The 19,898-nt window shown below is 35.1% G+C and overlaps 1 protein-coding gene across 1 annotated transcript in view; it reads right to left on the minus strand.

The window, feature by feature from the left end:
* The window catches only part of STPG2 (sperm tail PG-rich repeat containing 2), a gene marked incomplete at its 3' end in the record, with an annotated part of 515,422 nt that overhangs the window by 403,768 nt on the left and 91,756 nt on the right, over positions 1-19,898 (minus strand). The window contains 1 exon segment of the mRNA XM_081215966.1: positions 6,940-7,032. Within this exon segment, the coding sequence (XP_081072092.1) occupies positions 6,940-7,032 (93 nt within the window).

Genomic DNA, 19,898 nt, shown 5'->3' on the forward strand with positions numbered 1-19,898 from the left:
TCTTTCTCCCAAGGCATGAACATTTGAAAAGAAGTATTTTGTAGGTGACCAATTATCTAGACTCCAGCAAGTGCCAGTATTAAAAAATTAAAATAAAACATAATGGCTATAAATAGAAGAAGCTTTTTAGCCATATGGTCTGAAAGTAGTTTAATATTTCCATGCTGGGCACCCTTTTGCCAAATTTAATGAAAATCAGCATGATGTTGTAGCAGTTAGTGTTTGAATTCTGCTGTTATCTTCATGAGTACCGAAATGAGAGAGATTCAATTAGCAACTAATAAGCTAGTATTATTTTTATCACATTCCCCTATGAATCAGAAACTGGCATGGGCCTTCAGTAAGTTCTTTCTCTTTTGATGGTACCCTTGTTTTCTCTGAGAGTGCACTGCATCAGAATTGCTAACTAACAGTTTAGAAGCTTTATTCCCAATTCAGTGAATATTCAATTCAATGAATATTAGTGTCTAGTTGCTCTGAGAGATTAAAAGCAGAACTCAGTGATTTGACTTGCAGCCTTCTGTGATGAATCCATGAAAAAGACATCCTTATGTCAATGTTTTTATTCCTTTGTCTCCATTACTGCAATGAAGACAGAGTAATATTATTTTTTTAAGGATAGATTTTTTAATGTTGGACAACAGTCGTTTTCATTGAGAATAATTGAACTCACAAAAGATCCAAAATTCCTGGATGAGGTTTCTAATTGACCTACCTTTCAGTACTTTCACCCTTGGGGCTGTCAACTGTGACCAGAGGTGGAGTGAGGTTGTATTAACAAAATAGCTTCTACTGGATGAACAGGGGAATATGGATAACTCTTGGAGCCAGGATGCTGATAGACAGTTCCTTAAGCATCCACTATAGATGCTCCTGCCATCCTTGGTTGGCATCAAATTCAGAGATTGCTCCTGTTGACCTTGGAACCTTTATGGAGTCATGACTCTGCATCGACCACACACTGGTTAAACACAGAAGTGGGTGCCTTCTGAATGTTTATGAGACACCACTCTTACCAGGGAAGGATAGATGCAGGGTCATACACAGCCAGGAGTCCACACATCACCTCCTAACTGACCCAACCCTGGCATACCCACACTCTTCCAGGAGTCAGTGGAATACCATACAGGAACACTTGGACACATTGTCCTCTGTGTAGGTATAGAATTCCTTTAGCTGAGGAGAAATGTTCCCCCCCAGTCCTCAAAACACACACACACACACACACACACACACAGTACCATTACCACACATGTGAAGGGCCTGCCTTCCTGAGACTGTAGCTTATGGTTGGCTAATGGCTCAACTGCTCAGCCCTCAGCCAGCAGGCCCTGTCAGCCTACCAAACCTGGAGCTGCCTAGCTAGGTCCAACTAACATTGCATATTCTACCATCCAGGCAGTTAGGTAATATATCATCTCCATATAAAAGGCTCTTATGTCAACAGAGTGTTATTAAATTAAAATTCCCTTCATTCTCAACTCTAAGTATTATAAAACTATATATCAAGTGATAAAATTTGTAGTGCAACTGTTCAGCAAATAATTCTAATATATTTCAAGTCATTTGTTAATTTTTTTTGTTTGTTTTGTTTTGTTTTTTGTGGTACGCGGGCCTCTCACTGTTGTGGCCTCTCCCATTGCAGAGCACAGGCTCTGGATGCGCAGGCTCGGCGGCCATGGCTCACGGGCTCAGCCGCTCCACGGCATGTGGGATCTTCCCAGACCAGGGCACGAACCCATGTCCCCTGCATCGGCAGGTGGACTCTCAACCACTGCGCCACCAGGGAAGCCCTCATTTGTTAATTTTTATAAAATATTAGTATAATTTTTTGTTATATTTTTTGAGACCAATTGTCACTAATCAAATGAGGCCCCTTTCTGAACCATGCCTCAATATAAGAAAGTACATCAAATTCTTCCAGTGATTTTTCCACTAAATAGTCATTAGTTAATTTTTTGGTCTGAATAACTAGAGGAAAGTTATTAACTTCACCACTGTTTCATGATGCTGAATCCTCATCAGTTTCTGCTAAACAGAAACTGCATTTCAAAAAAAAAGTTCTATCCCTTATAATAATGTCTGAGATCTTTACAGTCATATCTCTTTTGTTTTAAATCACAAAACTCATTTACTATATTGTCATATTTATTTTATTGTCATATTTATTTTAGTTGAGCCTAATTCTTCAACCCAAGGGGAGTAACACAGAAAGACCCTTAAAAGAGTGGATTCTATTGATGGACTGCCTCGGTGTGATTTCTGACTGCCATTTAAAGACTTTAAACTCAGTTTCCGCATTTGTAAAGATGGCCATTATTATAGTACTCAGATGAGTTAATATACATGTGAAATGGTCCCTGGCATAGAACAAGCAAATTATAAGCATTAGCTCTTATTTTTATTAATAAAATTAATTTCTTTAATATCTGTAACCATTAAATGAAGGTGAAATGTAACAGGATCTCAGGGGTGATTCCCCTAACACACATTCAACACCAAAAAGTTCAACACTAACAATCTTCCTTAAAGTCCTTTGGTGTGTAAGAAGGGGAGATTTATTTGCATTTCACTCCTAACCTGCCTAGGTTGCCCTCTGGAGTCTTAACTGTATTAAGAATCTTTTTTGAGACTAATCACTGGGAGAGAGTCTTAGGCTCTCTTTCATTCTCTGGAGGTCTCTGAGGCTATACAAATTAAAACTCAAGGTCACCTAGTTTGGCAAATGTCCTCAGGGTGAGAGTTGGCTTCAGTGCTCTATTTGCCACTGTGGGCCCCTCCTTAACTTAGCCTGTGTACTCCTCTCTTTCTAAATCTTGGAAGCATTTGTGAATATGTTTTGTTTCTATTTTATCAAGAATTTTGGTTGTTTGCAGAGAATGAGTCAGTACAGACACCAGTATGTCATAATGCCATTCCAAATGTGTGCTCCTCATAAACTCAGGAGTATTATTTTTACTTTTATTTTAAAACAATATCTTCACATCATGAATAAAAATCAAATCATATACAAGTGTCTAAAATAAATGGTAAAATTGTCCTCCTTGACCTCTCCCTGGTTCCAGTCCCAGAAATAATTCATTTTAATAGTAATTGGGGTTTTTTCAGTTTGAGGTGCATGGGGTTTTTTTTTGTATTTACCATTACAAATTTAATATAAGGACTTATACTGTAATTTGTCAATTTTTGACAATATCTGTTAACTCCACACTATGAAATAAGAGATCTGCCATATTTCACTGCCTCCTACCTTTCACCTCTTGATTTTATTAATGATATTAAGATATCTAATATTTATATTGTTGTACGATAATTAAATCTTCTGCAATGTGTATAGATTGATTTCAAATCAACAATATTAAAACAGCATTTAGAATATCATGATTATTCCCCACTGAACCAACTAGTGCAGCCAAAGACACAGAGAAGTAAATAAAATTCTGTAGTCACAAAACCCCTGACTCTTGAAGAATGTCCCAAGCATGAACTAAAAATGCCTTCTTTATTAATTTGTTCCCACTTTTCTCTACTTCATCCAGAAATGCTGAGTTTCTATTCTTCTCTATGTTTATATGTTTATGTCACCTTTTTCTTATTTCCTTTTTTTTTTCTTTTTTTTTTTTTTGCTAGAGCGTCTTTACATATGGGGTTGTGAAGGTACTAAACTTTCCAAGCTCTTGCATGTCAGAAAATTATTTTCTTGATTCATTTAATTGAAATTTTGGGTAGAGGCAGAATTCTTTATCCGAAATTATTTCCTCTTAGAAATTTTAGGAAAAATTATCCTACTATTTCCTAGTTCTGAAATGTCTCTAATGCTGCTGAGAAAGTGTTGATATCAGTATGTTTCTCATCCCATTGTAGGTGACCCAGTTACTTTTCACTATGGAAGCTTCAAGGGTATTTCCTTTATTTCTAGTCTTCTGAAAACACAAAAGAATGTGAGAAGAATACATGTATTTGAAAATTTGTCCTCTATGGTATTTTGTTGAGCTCTTCTAATTGAAGACATGTGTTTTTTCCGTTCAAGATAACTTACTGTTTTTTACATCAAATACTCCCAACTACCATCCTAGCATTCTGCTCCTGGAATGCCTACTAATCAGATGTTTGGCTTGTATCTAGACTCCATTAATATTTTCAATCTTTTTATCTTTTTATATTCAACTAATGCTTATATCATAGTTTTAAAAAAAGTTATTTCATCGGGACCTTGTAAAAAGAAGGGAGATGTATATATATGCTCTGTCTTTCACATGAAACCAGAAGTCTGGATTTTTAAATATTTTTATGTAAAACTTTTATGTAACATGTTGAAAATTAAACTGTATGCCCCCCTTCAAGACTGCAGCATATCCACATATATAAAATGTAAATATATAGGAGGTAAATTTTCTAATATTTTTATTTGATGTGAAAATTATAAAATTAATTCCATTATTTTAAAAGTTTGAGATCAATAATTTGAATTTTTCACTAGATACATATCATACTCCCACATGTTTGAAGGGTATTCTCATTTATGGAAGGGATTCAAAAACCAAAGAATTCTATGTGACTAAACTATTTCGCTTCTTGGGTAAGCTGAGTCCCAACTAATCCTTTTAAATGCAAGTGTTTCTTGAGGGGAAAAAAAGACAATGCTATCAAAAAATCTACAAACAATAAATGCTGGAGAAGGTGTGGAGAAAAGGGAACGCTCCTACACTTTTGGTGGGAATGTAAACTGGTACAGCCACTATGGAGAACAGTATGGAGGTTCCTTAAACAACATAGAGCTACCATATGATCCAGGTATCCCACTACTGGGCATACATCCAGAGAAAACCATAATCCAAAAAGATACATGCATCCCAATGTTTACTGCAGCTCTATTCACAATAGCCAAGACATGGAAGCAACCTAAATGTCCATCGACAGAGGAATGGGTAAAGAAGATGTGGTACATATATACAACGGAATATTACTCAGCCAATAAAAGAGTGAAATAATGCCATTTGCAGAAACATGGATGGACCTAGAGATTATCATACTAAGTGAAGTCAGACAGAGAAAGGCAAATATCATATGACATTGCTTATATGTGGAATCTAAAAAAAGGCTACAAATGAACTTATCTACAAAGTAGAAATAGAGTTACAGATGTAAAAAATAAACTTATGGTTACCAGAGCGTATGCGGGGATGGGGAGGGACAAATTGGACGACTGGGATTGACACATATACACTACTATATACAAAATAGATAACTAATAAGAATCTACTGTATAGCACAGGGAACTCTACTCAATACTCTGTAATGGCCTATATGGAAAAATAATCTAAAAAAGAGTGGATATACCTATATGTATAACAGACTCACTTTGCTGTACACCTGAAACTAACACAACATTGTAAATCAACTACCCCAATAAATACCCCAATAAAAATACCCCAATCAAATACCCCAATAAAAATTATAATAAATAAATAAGTAAATAAATAATAAAAAAGAATTTCCAGATGCAGTGAGAGACAAAGATAAAAGAGGAAAATGTAAGTTAGGTAAAAACAACTGGTAGGCAACTCATCTTCCTTTAGAACAGATCTCTATCATCTTTTTTCACTACAAGCATAAAGTGTAACTTATACATGTGCATTCCTATGGGTACCTTCAGAAATTTGCATTGTTCCTAGTAGCTACTATATTACAAGAGAAATAACTACAAATCCATTCTAAATATTCCTAAGCTAAAAAGCGTTATATTAGTAATAAATTACTTATGACATACTTCACCATGGATCCAAAGGTGTGTATAACAATGATTCACTTGAGAAACACAACACAACCTTAAAATTCCTAAAGATTAATAAATAATCTACTAAAACAACACATTTATTTAACAATTATGAGAATCTCTTAAATGTCAAGACACTGCTAGATGATTCTAAACTGTCTTTTGAACTTATAGCTACAAAAAGTCTCACAGAACCTGATGCTAATTTTGACTCCATCTCTCAGATTCAATTAATGCCTCAGAAAAAAAATAAGTCCCTTCCTTAATGACTCTCATCAAATTAATCTAATTTCTGATTTCCTAGACATTCACAGCTGTATTAACTTAACTAGCACTGTATTTGTACTTCATTTACATGAGTTCTTCCTAATCTTGTACCATTTACTTCACCATTGAAAACACTGTAAATGAACTCTTGGCCTTGTGTACCTAGTAAAATTTTAGTTCAGCAATTCTGCTTCTTGGTTGACTGGCTACATTTTATGACCTGCTTAATGATCCTGTTTTGGTCATTTGTTACTAATAATATCTTATAATAACAGGCCAATTTCTATAAAAATTTATTTTAACAATACCTGTACACATAAGTCTAACCTTTTATCTTTAAATTTCACTTTCATCTTTTAATAAGTTTAAACTGAATGAAATAGTTAAGCATACAGTTTTAAATTTCACGTGATTTATTTATTTCAATTTATTCAATATTAGTTATTTAGAAAAAATGGAAATTGAGGTAGCAAAATTCTTATCAACACAATTTAAAATACAGATTAACAGGGATAAAAGTCTGAAGTCTCAAGATAGATTCAAACTGAAAAGGGAAAATATTTGCACTTATGAGGAAACTGAGTTGAACCTAAAGTAAACAAACCTTCCACTTCATATACAACACAAGTTGAGTTTGTCTATATGGCCTAATGAATGCTCTCTGACCCTTAAGGAGATGTTCCACATAATATTTTTCTCACAGAGAAATGCTAGACTACTGCTTAGCTTCAAGAATTTCATTGAACTTTAAAAATATGGAAGTAGCATACTAGCTGAAGATATTACAGCAGGCTACCAGGTACCTCTCTCAGGTCCTAATATAATGTTTATGTTATTCAGTCTCCTCCATGATTCCTAGATTACAAATACATTTGGTCATAGAAAAGCCTTCTTACCATATCTGATACTTTAGTAGTTCTTTCTGTTCTTGACGAGAAAGCAGCATGTCGGTTAGTCAAGTTAGGTAGTTTATCAGAAATTCCACGGACCTGTGAATTCAAAAAAAAAATTTTGAAAGAAGTATATCACTTATTTTATTTTTATCAATACAAAGGTCATGATTAATAAATTTGCAATAAGCTCACTAATATGGCTCTGTCACTAAATAGAGATATACATATATTTATTTTAAAAAATTTTTAAATGGAATATAGTAAAAGACGTTAAATCAATGAGATATTAAAATGGGAAAAGGGTTGATTACATGAACCTCTATGAAAGTATGATGGATCTGCATACATTATTTAAACATATTGGGGCAAGTTATTAGCTATACTCTAATGTCAAATTCAGAACCAATTCTTGTCCTGATTCATAACTAGCAGGTTGTAATATCAAAAATATATAAGATATTTGGTCAATTATACAGTATTATTTGTTAATAACTAATTATTAATATGTGAAATAGAAATATATTAACAATAACTACTTAAATTGATTATGTGGCAATCCTGGATTAATAAATTTTCTAAGCAAAATGATCCACACTCTCTTAAACATCATAATTCCTTATATGCAGTGAAGATGCAAATTAATAGGCTAGAGGAAGCTGATAATCTAAAAATTTAATTAGCAATTAGTTAATCCTTGTGATATTATACTCCTGATTTATTATACAATTTAGCCATTTGTATTCATTTAATAATTTAAACCATATAACCAGCAGTAACATTCTTTGTATATACAAGAAGGATGAGGATTTATTTTCCCATTTTTATACACTTCACTGTTTTTATTTCAGAATTTGATATTCATATTTAATACTTCAGGATTTAACACCTAGAAAAATAGCTAGGTATTTCTTTCTTTGTTCTTTTTTTTCAGGAACATTGATCTACTAAAAAATTCATCTCTCACATACTGTATCTTTGAAACTACATGCTTCACTACCCTAAATGCTGAAGTTGGTGCTTCTCCTCTTTTCTTCATGTTTTATTGCTACATAGCCACTCAAAAGAAAATAGGTAGATTCTATCACTTTCACAAACAGAAAAATCACGGTTTCACATCATGTAGAAATGTGAAATCCTTCAAATATAGAGCATCTGAGCCATCATTATTATTTCATGTGATTTTTAAATTTATTGAAGCTGAAAAATAATTTACTTTCATAATAATTTTATTATTATCATGTATGTGGTATTAGAAATTATGAAATAAGTTCAAAAGCATTTTGCAATTTTTACTGTTTAGGAGTAGAAATTAACAAGCTCAAGAAATGACTTTGGCTTTAGAGGGAATGAGCAGTTTGCATAAGACCACATTTTAACCAAATAAATCCATAAAAAATATAACAAAATAAAATCCAGATTTTTTCTTTGTTATAAGTATGACTTATTTGTTATAAATCCAGATAAAATACAACAAAATTCCTTTTTTTTTTTTCGGTACACAGGCCTCTCACCGTTGTGGCCTCTCCCGTTGTAGAGCACAGGCTCCGGACGCACAGGCTCAGCAGCCATGGCTCACGGGCCCAGCCGCTCCATGGCATGTGGGATTTTCTTGGACCGGGGCATGAACCCGTGTCCCCTGCATCGGCAGGCGGACTCCCAACCACTGCGCCACCAAAATTCTATTTTTAAAGTCTCCATAGGGCTATGAATGCTTCCAACTCTATGAACTGCCAGTACAGACAAGGGGGGGCTAAGATTCTGAAGAGGATAGAACCTCTGAAAGTTTAGCAATCAATCTGCAGATGCTTTTTTCCTGGGACATTCGCTGATAAACAGGCAACAGAGAAAGAATCTGGGTTTAGACCTGGCAGAAGGTTGTCATTAAGGAGCTGGAAAATAAGCTTGTTGTGGTCTTGTTGGGCCACATAACAAAATTGCAGATTTGAGGAGCTTCAAAATACATGGTCTGTTTCCCTATCAAGATGTTTGCAAAGGGGTGAGGATCAAGGTGACGCTAAAACTCTAAGTTAAAACTCTGAAACACAGAGTCATTAAAGATTACAGTTCAGAACACGGGGGTGGGGATGGTTAAACATGTCAGGCTCACAGAGAACAATACTTTATAAAAATGAACAAAAAGGAGGTAAACTAAGCCCTAGAAAACTGTAATAGCCACAGCCATGATTAAATTAAGGTGATCTCCTTTGACTTCTACCTGCTTTGCAGAAAAAAGTATGAAATCTCTCTAGCAGAAGATAATGCCATTAAAGTCTCTGTATTATATACAATATCTAGTACTCTATTAAAAATTATGGGACATGCCAAAAGACAGACATGCATGATCAAATATCAAGAGAAAAAAAATCACAGAAAATAACAACAGACCCATAGGTGATCCAGATATTGGAGTTAGCAGACAGAACTTTAAAATAACTATGATTAATTTTTTCAAGAAAACATAGGGTGAGCAGGCTGCTCAGATCTACAATGCTGTGAAAGAAACTAGGTTTATTCTATCTTGTTTCTTTCCTACTCCCTCTCCCTACCCTTGGTATTGTCCTCATCAACATGGTCAGCTTTGACACTATGGCCATATCAATCATTGCTCTAGCCTGTAAGAAGGGCAAAAGAAAAAGTGAAGGGAAATAAACTTTATTTTTAAAATATTGTGAGCAGAATGTTGCACACATCACTTCTACTCATCTTTGAATAGACAAAAGTTAGTCAAATTGCCACATGCAGCTTCAAAGACTTTTGGGAAAGGTAACCTCTGGCTGGGAGTTTATGCCCACTAAAACTGTGAGTGGATTGTTGGTTTTATATTACTCAAAAAATATAAATGAGAAGAAAAATTAACATTTTTTCCTATATTTGTTGCAACTGAAATAGTTTTCAAGAAAGAATTGATCAGGACAGTTATATGACTCTGAGATTTTTAACAAGATAAGCAAAAGTATTTTGACTGTGAAATTCATAACAAAATATGGGAATGTAAATTTACGACAACTATTTTAAAAGGCAGGATGAATAAGCATGTCCCAACATTGGGAGGAAGAACCAAATATTAATATAATAAATTTTTTTGTCATATGTGTTCTTGCAATAAATACAAACTGATAGTGATTGTTCCCTTTCTACATACCACTGATTAATGTTGGCAATATTTTATTTAGGATTTTGTATCTATGTTTGTAAAAGAGACAGAACAGGATTTTTTTCCATTTATTCAAATATATTTGTCAGATTTGGGAATTCGAATTTTGCTAGCATCAACAACTGAGTTGGGAAATATTCCTGCTCAAATATTCAAAGGAAATATTCAAACAATTCCTTTAAGATTCAAAAATTCTTCCTTAATTGGTTGGTAGAATTCTTAAAGCAAGTCATCTAATCCTAGATTTTCTATGTGAGAAGGCTAATTATAGATATTGTACAATTAGTTTCTTCTATTTTTCTGTTCTATTACATCAAATGTTCAAAATAAATGTCATACATTTATATTATTTTGTGTTGATAATATCTGTATGACATGTAATGTCGATCCTTTTTTTATTCTTGATATTAGAAGTCTGTGCCTTCTTTCATTGTTTCTTGATCAGTTATGCCAAGGAGTTATAAAATGTAGTAGAAATTTCCAAGAACCACCTTTTAGCTTTGTTGATTTTCTATATTTTATATTGTTTTCTCTTACTAATTTTTGCTCATGTATAACTTATGTCCTACTGTCTCTGCAGAGAAATATATAGACAATCAATTTTTAACTTTAAAAAAAAGAGAAAACATAGGGGGAAAATTTTTGAAAAAAAATGCTTTAAATCATGGAGACTTCCTCCTGAGAAGTGAAATCATAAGAAATAATGAAATAGCCACTCTAGAACTGAAAAACAGAATATCTCAAATTAAGAACTCAACAGAATGATTTAATAGCATTTGAAACAGTTGAAAAAAAATTTTGTGAATTGCAAGATAGCTCTGTAGAAAATACCTAACTGAAGCACAAAGAGAAAAAGAAGGCATAATACAGAGGGCTTATAAGACATGCTGGGGGTATGGGGCATAGGTGTAACATACTTATTTATTAGCATCCCAGAAAGACAAGCAGGAAAGAATGTAACAGAAGAAATATATGAACATATAATAGTCAAGAATTGTTTAAAATTGATGAAAGACATCAATCCAGAGACTCAAAGACTCTGCAAACCTCAAGCAAGTAAACATACCATATCACCCAGCAATCCTACTCCTGGGCATATACCCAGAGAAAACCATAATTTGAAAATATACATGCACCCCAATGCCCATTGCAGCACTATTTACAATAGCCAGGACATGGAAGCAACCTAAATGTCCATCAACAGAGGAATGGATAAAGAAGGTGTGGTACATAGATACAATGGAATATTACTCAGCCATAAAGAGGAATAAAATTGTGCCATTTGCAGGGACATGGATGCACCTAGAGACTGTCATACGAAGTGAAGTAAGTCAGAAAGACAAAAATAAATATTGTATAATATCACTTACATGTGGAATCTAGAAAAATGGTACACATGAACTTATTTGCAAAGCAGAAATAGAGACATAGACGTAGAGAACAAACATATGGACACCAAGTGGGGAAAGGGGGGTGGGGTGAATTAGAAGATTGGGATTGACATATATACACTACTATGTATAAAATAGATAACTGAGAACATACTGTATAGCACAGGGAACTCTACTCAATGCTCTATGATGACCTAAATGGGAAGGAAATCGAAAAAAGAGGGTATATATGTATACGTATAGCTGATTCACTTTGCTGTAAAGCAGAAACTAATACAATATTGTAAAGCAATGTTGAATGAATAAAAATTAATAAAAAAAAGAAAACCACACTCTTGACACATAAAATACAAAGACCAAATAATAATAATAATAATTGCTTTCAAAAGAGAAACAATAAGTATGACAACTTACTTCTCAATAGAAATCACATAATGCTTAAAACAATGGAATAACATGTTTAAAGTGCTGAAAGAAAATAACTACCAACACAGAATCTTTATCCCCAAAATAAAAAATGACATAAAATTAACGAAATGAAAAAAATTAACGTCCAAAAATATAAAAATTAATCCCATAAATACAAAGTTGACATATAATAAAACATAAAAGAGTAATGTGTCAGTAATTCAGGAAATCAAATGTCAAATTAGTTACATAACAATTCCTACCTTAAAATTGTTAATCATACTTTTTTCTAGTTTCTTTTGTTTTCATTGTTGTTGCCATTTGTTCTCATCTTAAAATTGTACTGTGTACCTTAAAACAATACTAAACCAAAATATAGTAATTAATTCCACTAAACTGAAATCTGAGGATATGCAAAATACAGTGACATCAAAGAGGCAGGGACAGTGGGGTGGAAGCAGGAAGAAAATGTGATCAATGAAAGATTTCCAAGGAGGGTGACATATGAACAATATATGGAGAATGAATAGGGCCTCTAATCTAACAAAAAAGATACCCTACATCCAAAGACAAAGAAGAAGCCACAACGAGATGGTAGGAGGGATGCAATCATGATAAAATCAAATCCCATACTCGCTGGGTTGACAACTCACAAAACGGAAAACAATTATACCACAGAAGTTCTCCCACGGGAGTGAAAGTCCTGAGCCCCATGTCAGGCTTCCCAGCCTGGGGGTCCAGCAATGGGAAGAGCAGTCCCCAGAGAATCTGGCTTGGAAGGCAAACGGGATTTCACTGTGGGACTTCCACAGGACTGGGGGAAACAGAAACTCCACACTTGGAGAGTGCACAAAAAGTCCTGTGTTCACCAGGACCCAGGGAAAAAAAGCAGTGACGCCATGAGACTGGGCCAGACCTACCTACTAGTATTGGAGGGTCTCCTGCAGAGGTGGGCGGGGGGGTGCTGTGGCTCACTGTGGGGACAAAGACACTGGCAGCAGCAGTTCTGGGAAGTACTCTGGTGTGAGCATTCCCAGAGGACACAATCAGCCCCACCAAACAGTCTTTAGGCTCAAGTGCTGAGTTGCCTTGGGCCAAACAACCAAAAGAGAGGGAACACAGCCCCACCCATCAGACAAGAAGATTAACTTTTTATTGAGCATGGCCCTGCCCACCAGAGGGACAAGATCCAGATCTACCCACCACCAGTCCCTCCCATCAGGAAGCTTGCACAAGTCTCTTAGATAGTCTCATCCACCAGAGGGCAGACAGCAGAAGCAAGAAGACTACAATCATGCAGCCTACGGAATGGAAACCACAATGACAGAAAGTTAGACAAAATGAAATGGCAGAGGACTATGTCCCAGATGAAATAACAAGACAAAACCCAAGAAAAACAAGTAAGTTAATTAAAGATAGGCAATCTTCCAGAAAAAAGAATTCAGACTAATGATAGTGAAGATGATCCAGGATCTTGGAAAAAGAATGGAGGCAAGGATCATGAAGATGCAAGAAATGTTTAACAAAGACCTAGAAGAACTAAAGAACAAACAAATAGAGATGAATAATACAATAACTGAAATGAAAAATACATTACAAGGAATAAATAGCAGAATAACTGAGGCAGAAGAGTGGACAACTGACCTGGAAGATAAAGTGGTGGAAATCACCGTCACAGAACAGAATAAAGAAAAAAGTACGAAAAGATATGAAAACAGTCTAAGAGACCTCTGGGACAACATTAAATGCACCAACATTAGCATTATAAGGGTCCCAGAAGGAGAAGAGAGAAAGGACCTGAGAAAATATTTGAAGAGATAATAGCTGAAAAACTTCCCTAACATGGGAAAGGAAACAGTCACCCAAGTACAGGAAATGCAGAGAGTCCCAGGCAGGATAAACCCAAGGAGGAACATGCTGAGACACATAGTAATCAAATTAACAAAAGTTAAAGACAAAGAGAAAATATTAAAAGCAACAAGGGAAAAATGACAAATAACATACAAGGGAACTCCCATAAGATTTCAGCTAATTTCTCATCAGAAACTCTGCAGGTCAGAAGGGAGTGGCATGATATATTTAAAGTGATGAAAGGGAAAAACCTACAACAAAGAATACTCTACCAAGCAAAGCTCTCATTCAGCTTTGATGGCGAAATCAAGAGCTTTACAGACAAGCAAAAGTTAAGAGAATTCAGAACCACCAGACCAGCTTTGCACCAAATACTAAAGGAACTCCTCTAGGTGGGAAAGAGACAAACAACTTAAAACAAACTTGTACATATACAGACTGCTATACCAAAACCACATGGGAACAGCAAACCCAAAAACTATAATAGACACACACACACGAAAAGAAAAAGGAACCCTAACACAGCACTAAAGATGGCCATCAAACCACAAGAAAAGAGAACAAAAGAAGAAGGGAAGAAAAAAGACCTATAAAAACAAACCCAAAATAATTAAGGAAATTGCAATAGGAACATACATATCAATAATTACCTTAAATGTAAATGGATTAAATGCCTCAACTAAAAGACAAAGATGGGTTGAATGGATACAAAAACAAAAAGAAGACCAATATATATGCTGTCTACAAGAGACCCAGGTCAGACCTAGGGACACATACATACTGAAAGTGAGGGGATGGAAGAAGATATTCTGGTATTCTATACAAATGGAAATCAAAAGAAAGCTGAAGTAGCAATACTCATATCAGACAAAATAGACTTTAAAATAAAGACTGTTATAAGAGACAAAGAAGGATATTACATAATGATCAAGGGATCAATCCAAGAAGATATAAAAACTGTAAATATATATGCACCCAAAATAGGAGCATCTCAATATACAAGGCAAATACTAACAGCCATAAAAGGAGAAATCAACAGTAACACAATAACAGTGAGGGATCTTAACACCCCACTTTCATCAATGGACAGATCATACAGACAGAAAATCAATAAGGAAACATATGCCTTAAATAACACATTAGACCAGATGGACTTAATTGATATTTATAGAGCACTGCTTCCAAAAACAGCAGAATACACATGCTTCTCATGTGAACATGGAACATTCTCCAGGACTGACCACATGCTGGGCCACAAAGGCAGCCTCAGTAAATTTAAGAAAATTGAAATCATATCAAGCATCTTTTCTGTCCACAACACTATGAGATTAGAATTAAGTACGAGAAAAAAACTGTAAGTAAAATGAACATGTGGAGGTTAAACAGTATGATACTAAATAACAAAAGGATCACTGAAGAAATCAGAGAAAATTAAAACTACCTAGAGACAAATGAAAATGAAAACACAATGATCCAAAACCTATGGGATGCAACAAAAGCAGTTTTAAGAGGGGAGTTTATAGCAATACAATCTTACCTCAGGAAATAAGAAAAATCTCAAATAACCTAACCTTATACCTAAAGCAGCTAGAGAAATAAGAAGAAACAAAACCTAAAGTTAGGAGAACAAAAGAAATCATAAAGATGAGAGAAGAAATGAATGAAATAGAGACAAAGAAAGCAATAACAAATATCAATGAAACTAAAACCTGGTTCTTTGAAAAGACAAAAACAAATGATAAACCATTAGCCAGACTCAACAAGAAAAAAGGGAGAAGACTCAAATCAACAAAATTAGAAAAGAAAAGGGAGAAGTAACAATGACACCAAAGAAATACAAAGGCTCATAAGAGACTAGGACAAGTAACCATATGCCAATAAAATGGACAACCTGGAAGAAATGGACAAATTCTTAGGAAGGTACAATCCCCCAAGGCTGAACCAGGAGGAAACAGAAAATATGAACAGACCAACCACAGGCACTGGAATTGAAACTGTGATTTAAAAACTCCAAACCAACAGAAGTCTAGGACCAGATGGCTTCACAGGTGAATTCTATCAAACATTTAGAGAAGAGCTAACACGTATCTTTCTCAAACTCTTCCAAAATATAGCAGAGGGAGGAACATTCCCAAACTCATTCTATGAGGCCGCCATCACTGTGATATGAAAACCAAAGATACCACAGAAAAAGAAAATTATAGGCCAATATCACTGATGAACATAGATGCAAAAATTCTCAACACAATACTAGCAATCCAAATCCAACAATACATTAAAAGGGTCATACACTATGATCAAGTGGCATTTATTCCACGGGTGCAAGGATTTTTCAATATCCTCAAATCAATCAGTGTGATACAGCACATCAACAAATTGAAGAATAAAAGCCATGGCAATCAGAGAAGAAAAAGAAATAAAAGTTAGAAAAGAAGAAGTCACTGTTAGTGTCCTAAAGTGTCCTAAAGACACTATCAGAAAACTAACAGAGCTCATCAGTGAATTTGGTAAAGTTGTGGGTTACAAAAGTAATACACAGAAATCTGTTGTAGTTCTATACACTAACAACAAAAGATCAGAAAGTGAAATTCAAAAAACAATCCCATTTGCCACCGCATCAAAAGGAATAAAATACCTAGGAAAAAACCTACCTAAGGAGGCGAAAGACCTGTCCTCCAAAACCTATAAGGTGCTGATGACAGAAATTGAAAACGACACAAACTGATACAATGATATACCATGTTCTTGGACTGGAAGAATCAATATTGTCAAAATGACTATACAACCCAAGGCAATCTACACATTCAATGCAATCCCTATCAAATTACCAATGTCATTCTTCACAGAACTAGAACAAAAAAATCTTAAAGTTTGTATGGAGACACAAAAGACCCCAAATAGCCAAAGCAATCTTGAGAAAGAAAAATGGAGCTGGAAGAATCAGGCTCCCTGATTTTATCTTTTTACTACAAAGATATAGTCATCAAAACAGTACGATACTGACAGAAAAATAGAAATATAGATCAATGGAACAGGATAGAAAGCCCAGAAATAAACCCACGCACCTATGGTCAATTAATCTATGACAAAGGAGGCAAGACTATACAATGGTGGACAGTCTCTTCAATAAATGGTGCTGGGAAAACTGGACAGCTACATGTAAAAAAATGAAATTAGAACATTCTTTAACACCATACACAAAAATAAGCTCAAAATGGAGTAAAGACCTAAATGTGAGACCGGACACTATAAAACTCTTAGAGGAAAACACAGGCAAAACTCTCTCTGACATAAATTGCAGCAATATCTTTTTCAATCCATCTCCCAGAGTAATGGAAATAAAAACAAAAATTAAAAAATGGGACCTAATAAAATTCAAAAGCTTTTGCACAGCAAAGGAAACCATAAACAAAATGAAAAGACAACCCACAGAATGGGAGAAAATATTTGCCAGTGATGTGACTGACAAGGGATTAGTCTCCAAAATTTACAAACAGCTCATGAGGCTTAACATCCTGAGAACAAATGACCCAATCAAAAAATGGGCAGAAGACCTAAATAGACATTTTTCCAAAGAAGATGGCCAAGAGGCACATGAAATGATGTTCAACATCATTAATTATTAGAGAAATGCAAATCAAAACTACAATGAGATATCACCTCACACCAGTCAGAAGGGCTATCATCGAAAAATCCACAAACAATAAATGCTGGAGAGGGTGTGGAGAGAAGGGAACCCCCCTACACTGTTGATGGGAATGTAAATTGGTACAGCCACTATGGAGAACAGTATGGAGGTTCCTTAAACAACTAAACATAGAACTACCATATGATCCTGCAATCCCACTCCTGGGGAAGCAATGTACACACTGCTTTATTTTAAATGGATAACCAGCCAGGTCCTACTGTACAGCACAGGGAACTCTACTCAATACTGTGTAACAACCAAAGTGGAAAAAGAATTTGAAAAAGAATAGATATATGTATATGTATAACTGAATCACTTTGATGTACACCTGAAACTAACACAATATTGTTAAGCAACTATATTCCAATATAAAATTTAAAAAAAATTTTTAAAGAATGAATAGGAAATTTCTAGGAGAACTAGACATATATTCTGCCCCATATCATGAGAGAGATTTTAGCAAATCTTTGAGGGTGACAATTTGTTAATGGAGGCTGAAAGGGCAGTGAAGAAATTTTTGGAGACTGAAAAAGGGGGCTCCATATTAATTAATAATGTAATGTTTTAAAAAATGTTACACACAGTGCTTAATTTGACTCAGCACAGGAGACCTGATTTGGCCCTGGCATGGACAAGATTGACAGACTGATAGTCGTTCCTCAATTCTATGGGGGGTGGTCATAGCCATTCTTAGTTGGTAAAGCAATTTGTCTGGTTAATTCTAATAACACACAAGACTGTGGCATGCTACTTAGTTATGCAACCCCCAAGAAGTGGGCATCTTCCAACTTCTTAGAGGGACAGGTGGTGTTCAGCCACCCAAGATTTAAGCAAATAACAGGTCTCTGATGCCCTTAAATATCCTGGTTTGCATGCATACTACACTAACTGCCTCAGCATAGGCCTACCCTGAAACTGCATGTACAGGTAACCCTTTGAACCTCATTCATGACGGGAATCTGAGGGACTGAAATTATTCCTGAAGAACAAGGAATTCCCAGTAAGGGCCAAAAGCTTGCATTGATTGGTTTAATGAGGCCCTCAAATCAGACCCTGGGTTAGTCTATACCTTGGCGAGAGCTGAGAAGGGAGTCCAACTAGGCTCTTTAGAGGAAGTAAAAGCTGTAACAAGGTTTCTATAGATGAACCTGCAGAAGCATCATTAATGAACCTTATCACCTAAAGGGACAAAGGAATGCTGAGTCTTCTGTCCTCCCAATGCATGAAAATACTTGTACAATGATATGATGTATCATGTTGTATTTAAGGAACTTTAAGTGAAGGTAAAGGTAAGGGAGTGAGAAGCAAAAACTAAGGGAAATTATGGCAGCAGTGAGAAATGAGGCTAGAGAGCTAGACAGACACCATAAAGGGTATTGTATTTATTTTAAAAATAATTGTTGTCAGTCAAGTTTTTATTAACAAAGCAGTTAGCATGTGTTCATTAATTTTGTGTTATCTTAAAGGCATTTTTGAGCTTGGAGTGAAGGGAAATTATGGCAATAGTAAGATAGGAGTTTAGAAAACTAGGTAGACAACAGATTATGAAAAGGACATTGTTCTTAGACTTAAATTTCTTCCTATACCTGATAGAAGGCACAGAATTTTAGGCAAAAGGAGCTTATTAAAAGGCAGTACCATGACATGACGTGTTTTAGAGAGATATTACTTCCAATCATATAGCTAAATTTGCATTATTTTTCTCAGCTTGATGATAGTTTTAACTCATGTGTGTAATGAAAACATTTAAGATATACTCTCTTAGCAAATTTCAAGTATACAATGCAGTATTATTAACTATAGTCACCACGCTATACATTAGATCTCCAGAACTTACTCATCCTGCATTGAAATTTTGTATCCTTTGTCCAACATCTCCCCTTTTCCATCACCCCTCAGCCCTTGACAAACATCTTTCTACTCTGCTTCTATGAGTTCTATTTTTTTAGATTCCATATATAAATGAAATCATGCAGTATTTGTTTTTCTGCATTCAGCTTATTTCATTATTTGATTTAGCATAATGTTCTTCAGGAGTTCTTCATCCCTGTTGTTGCAAATGGCAGGATTTCCTTCTTTGTTAAGGCTGAATAGTATTCCCCTGTATGTGGCATTTGTGTGTGTGTACACACAGACACACACACACACACATCTTCTTTATCCATTCATCTTTCTATAGACACATACATTGATTCACATCTCAGCCACTGTGAATAATGCTGCAATGAACATGGAACAGCAGATATCTCTTCAATCTGACTTCATTTCCTTTAGATATATAATCACAAGTCAGATTGCTGGATCATACGGTAGTTCATTTTTAATTTTTTGAGGAATCTCCATACTGTTTTCCACAATGGCTGTACCAATTTACATTCCCACCAACAGTGCACAAGGGTTTCCTTTTCTCCATATCCTCACCAACACTTCTCTTGCCTGAGAATGCCCATTCTAACAGATGTGAGATGAT

The sequence above is a fragment of the Mesoplodon bidens genome, assembly GCF_964165515.1.
Source record: "Mesoplodon bidens genome assembly, chromosome: 1".
Lineage (NCBI taxonomy): Eukaryota > Metazoa > Chordata > Mammalia > Artiodactyla > Ziphiidae > Mesoplodon > Mesoplodon bidens.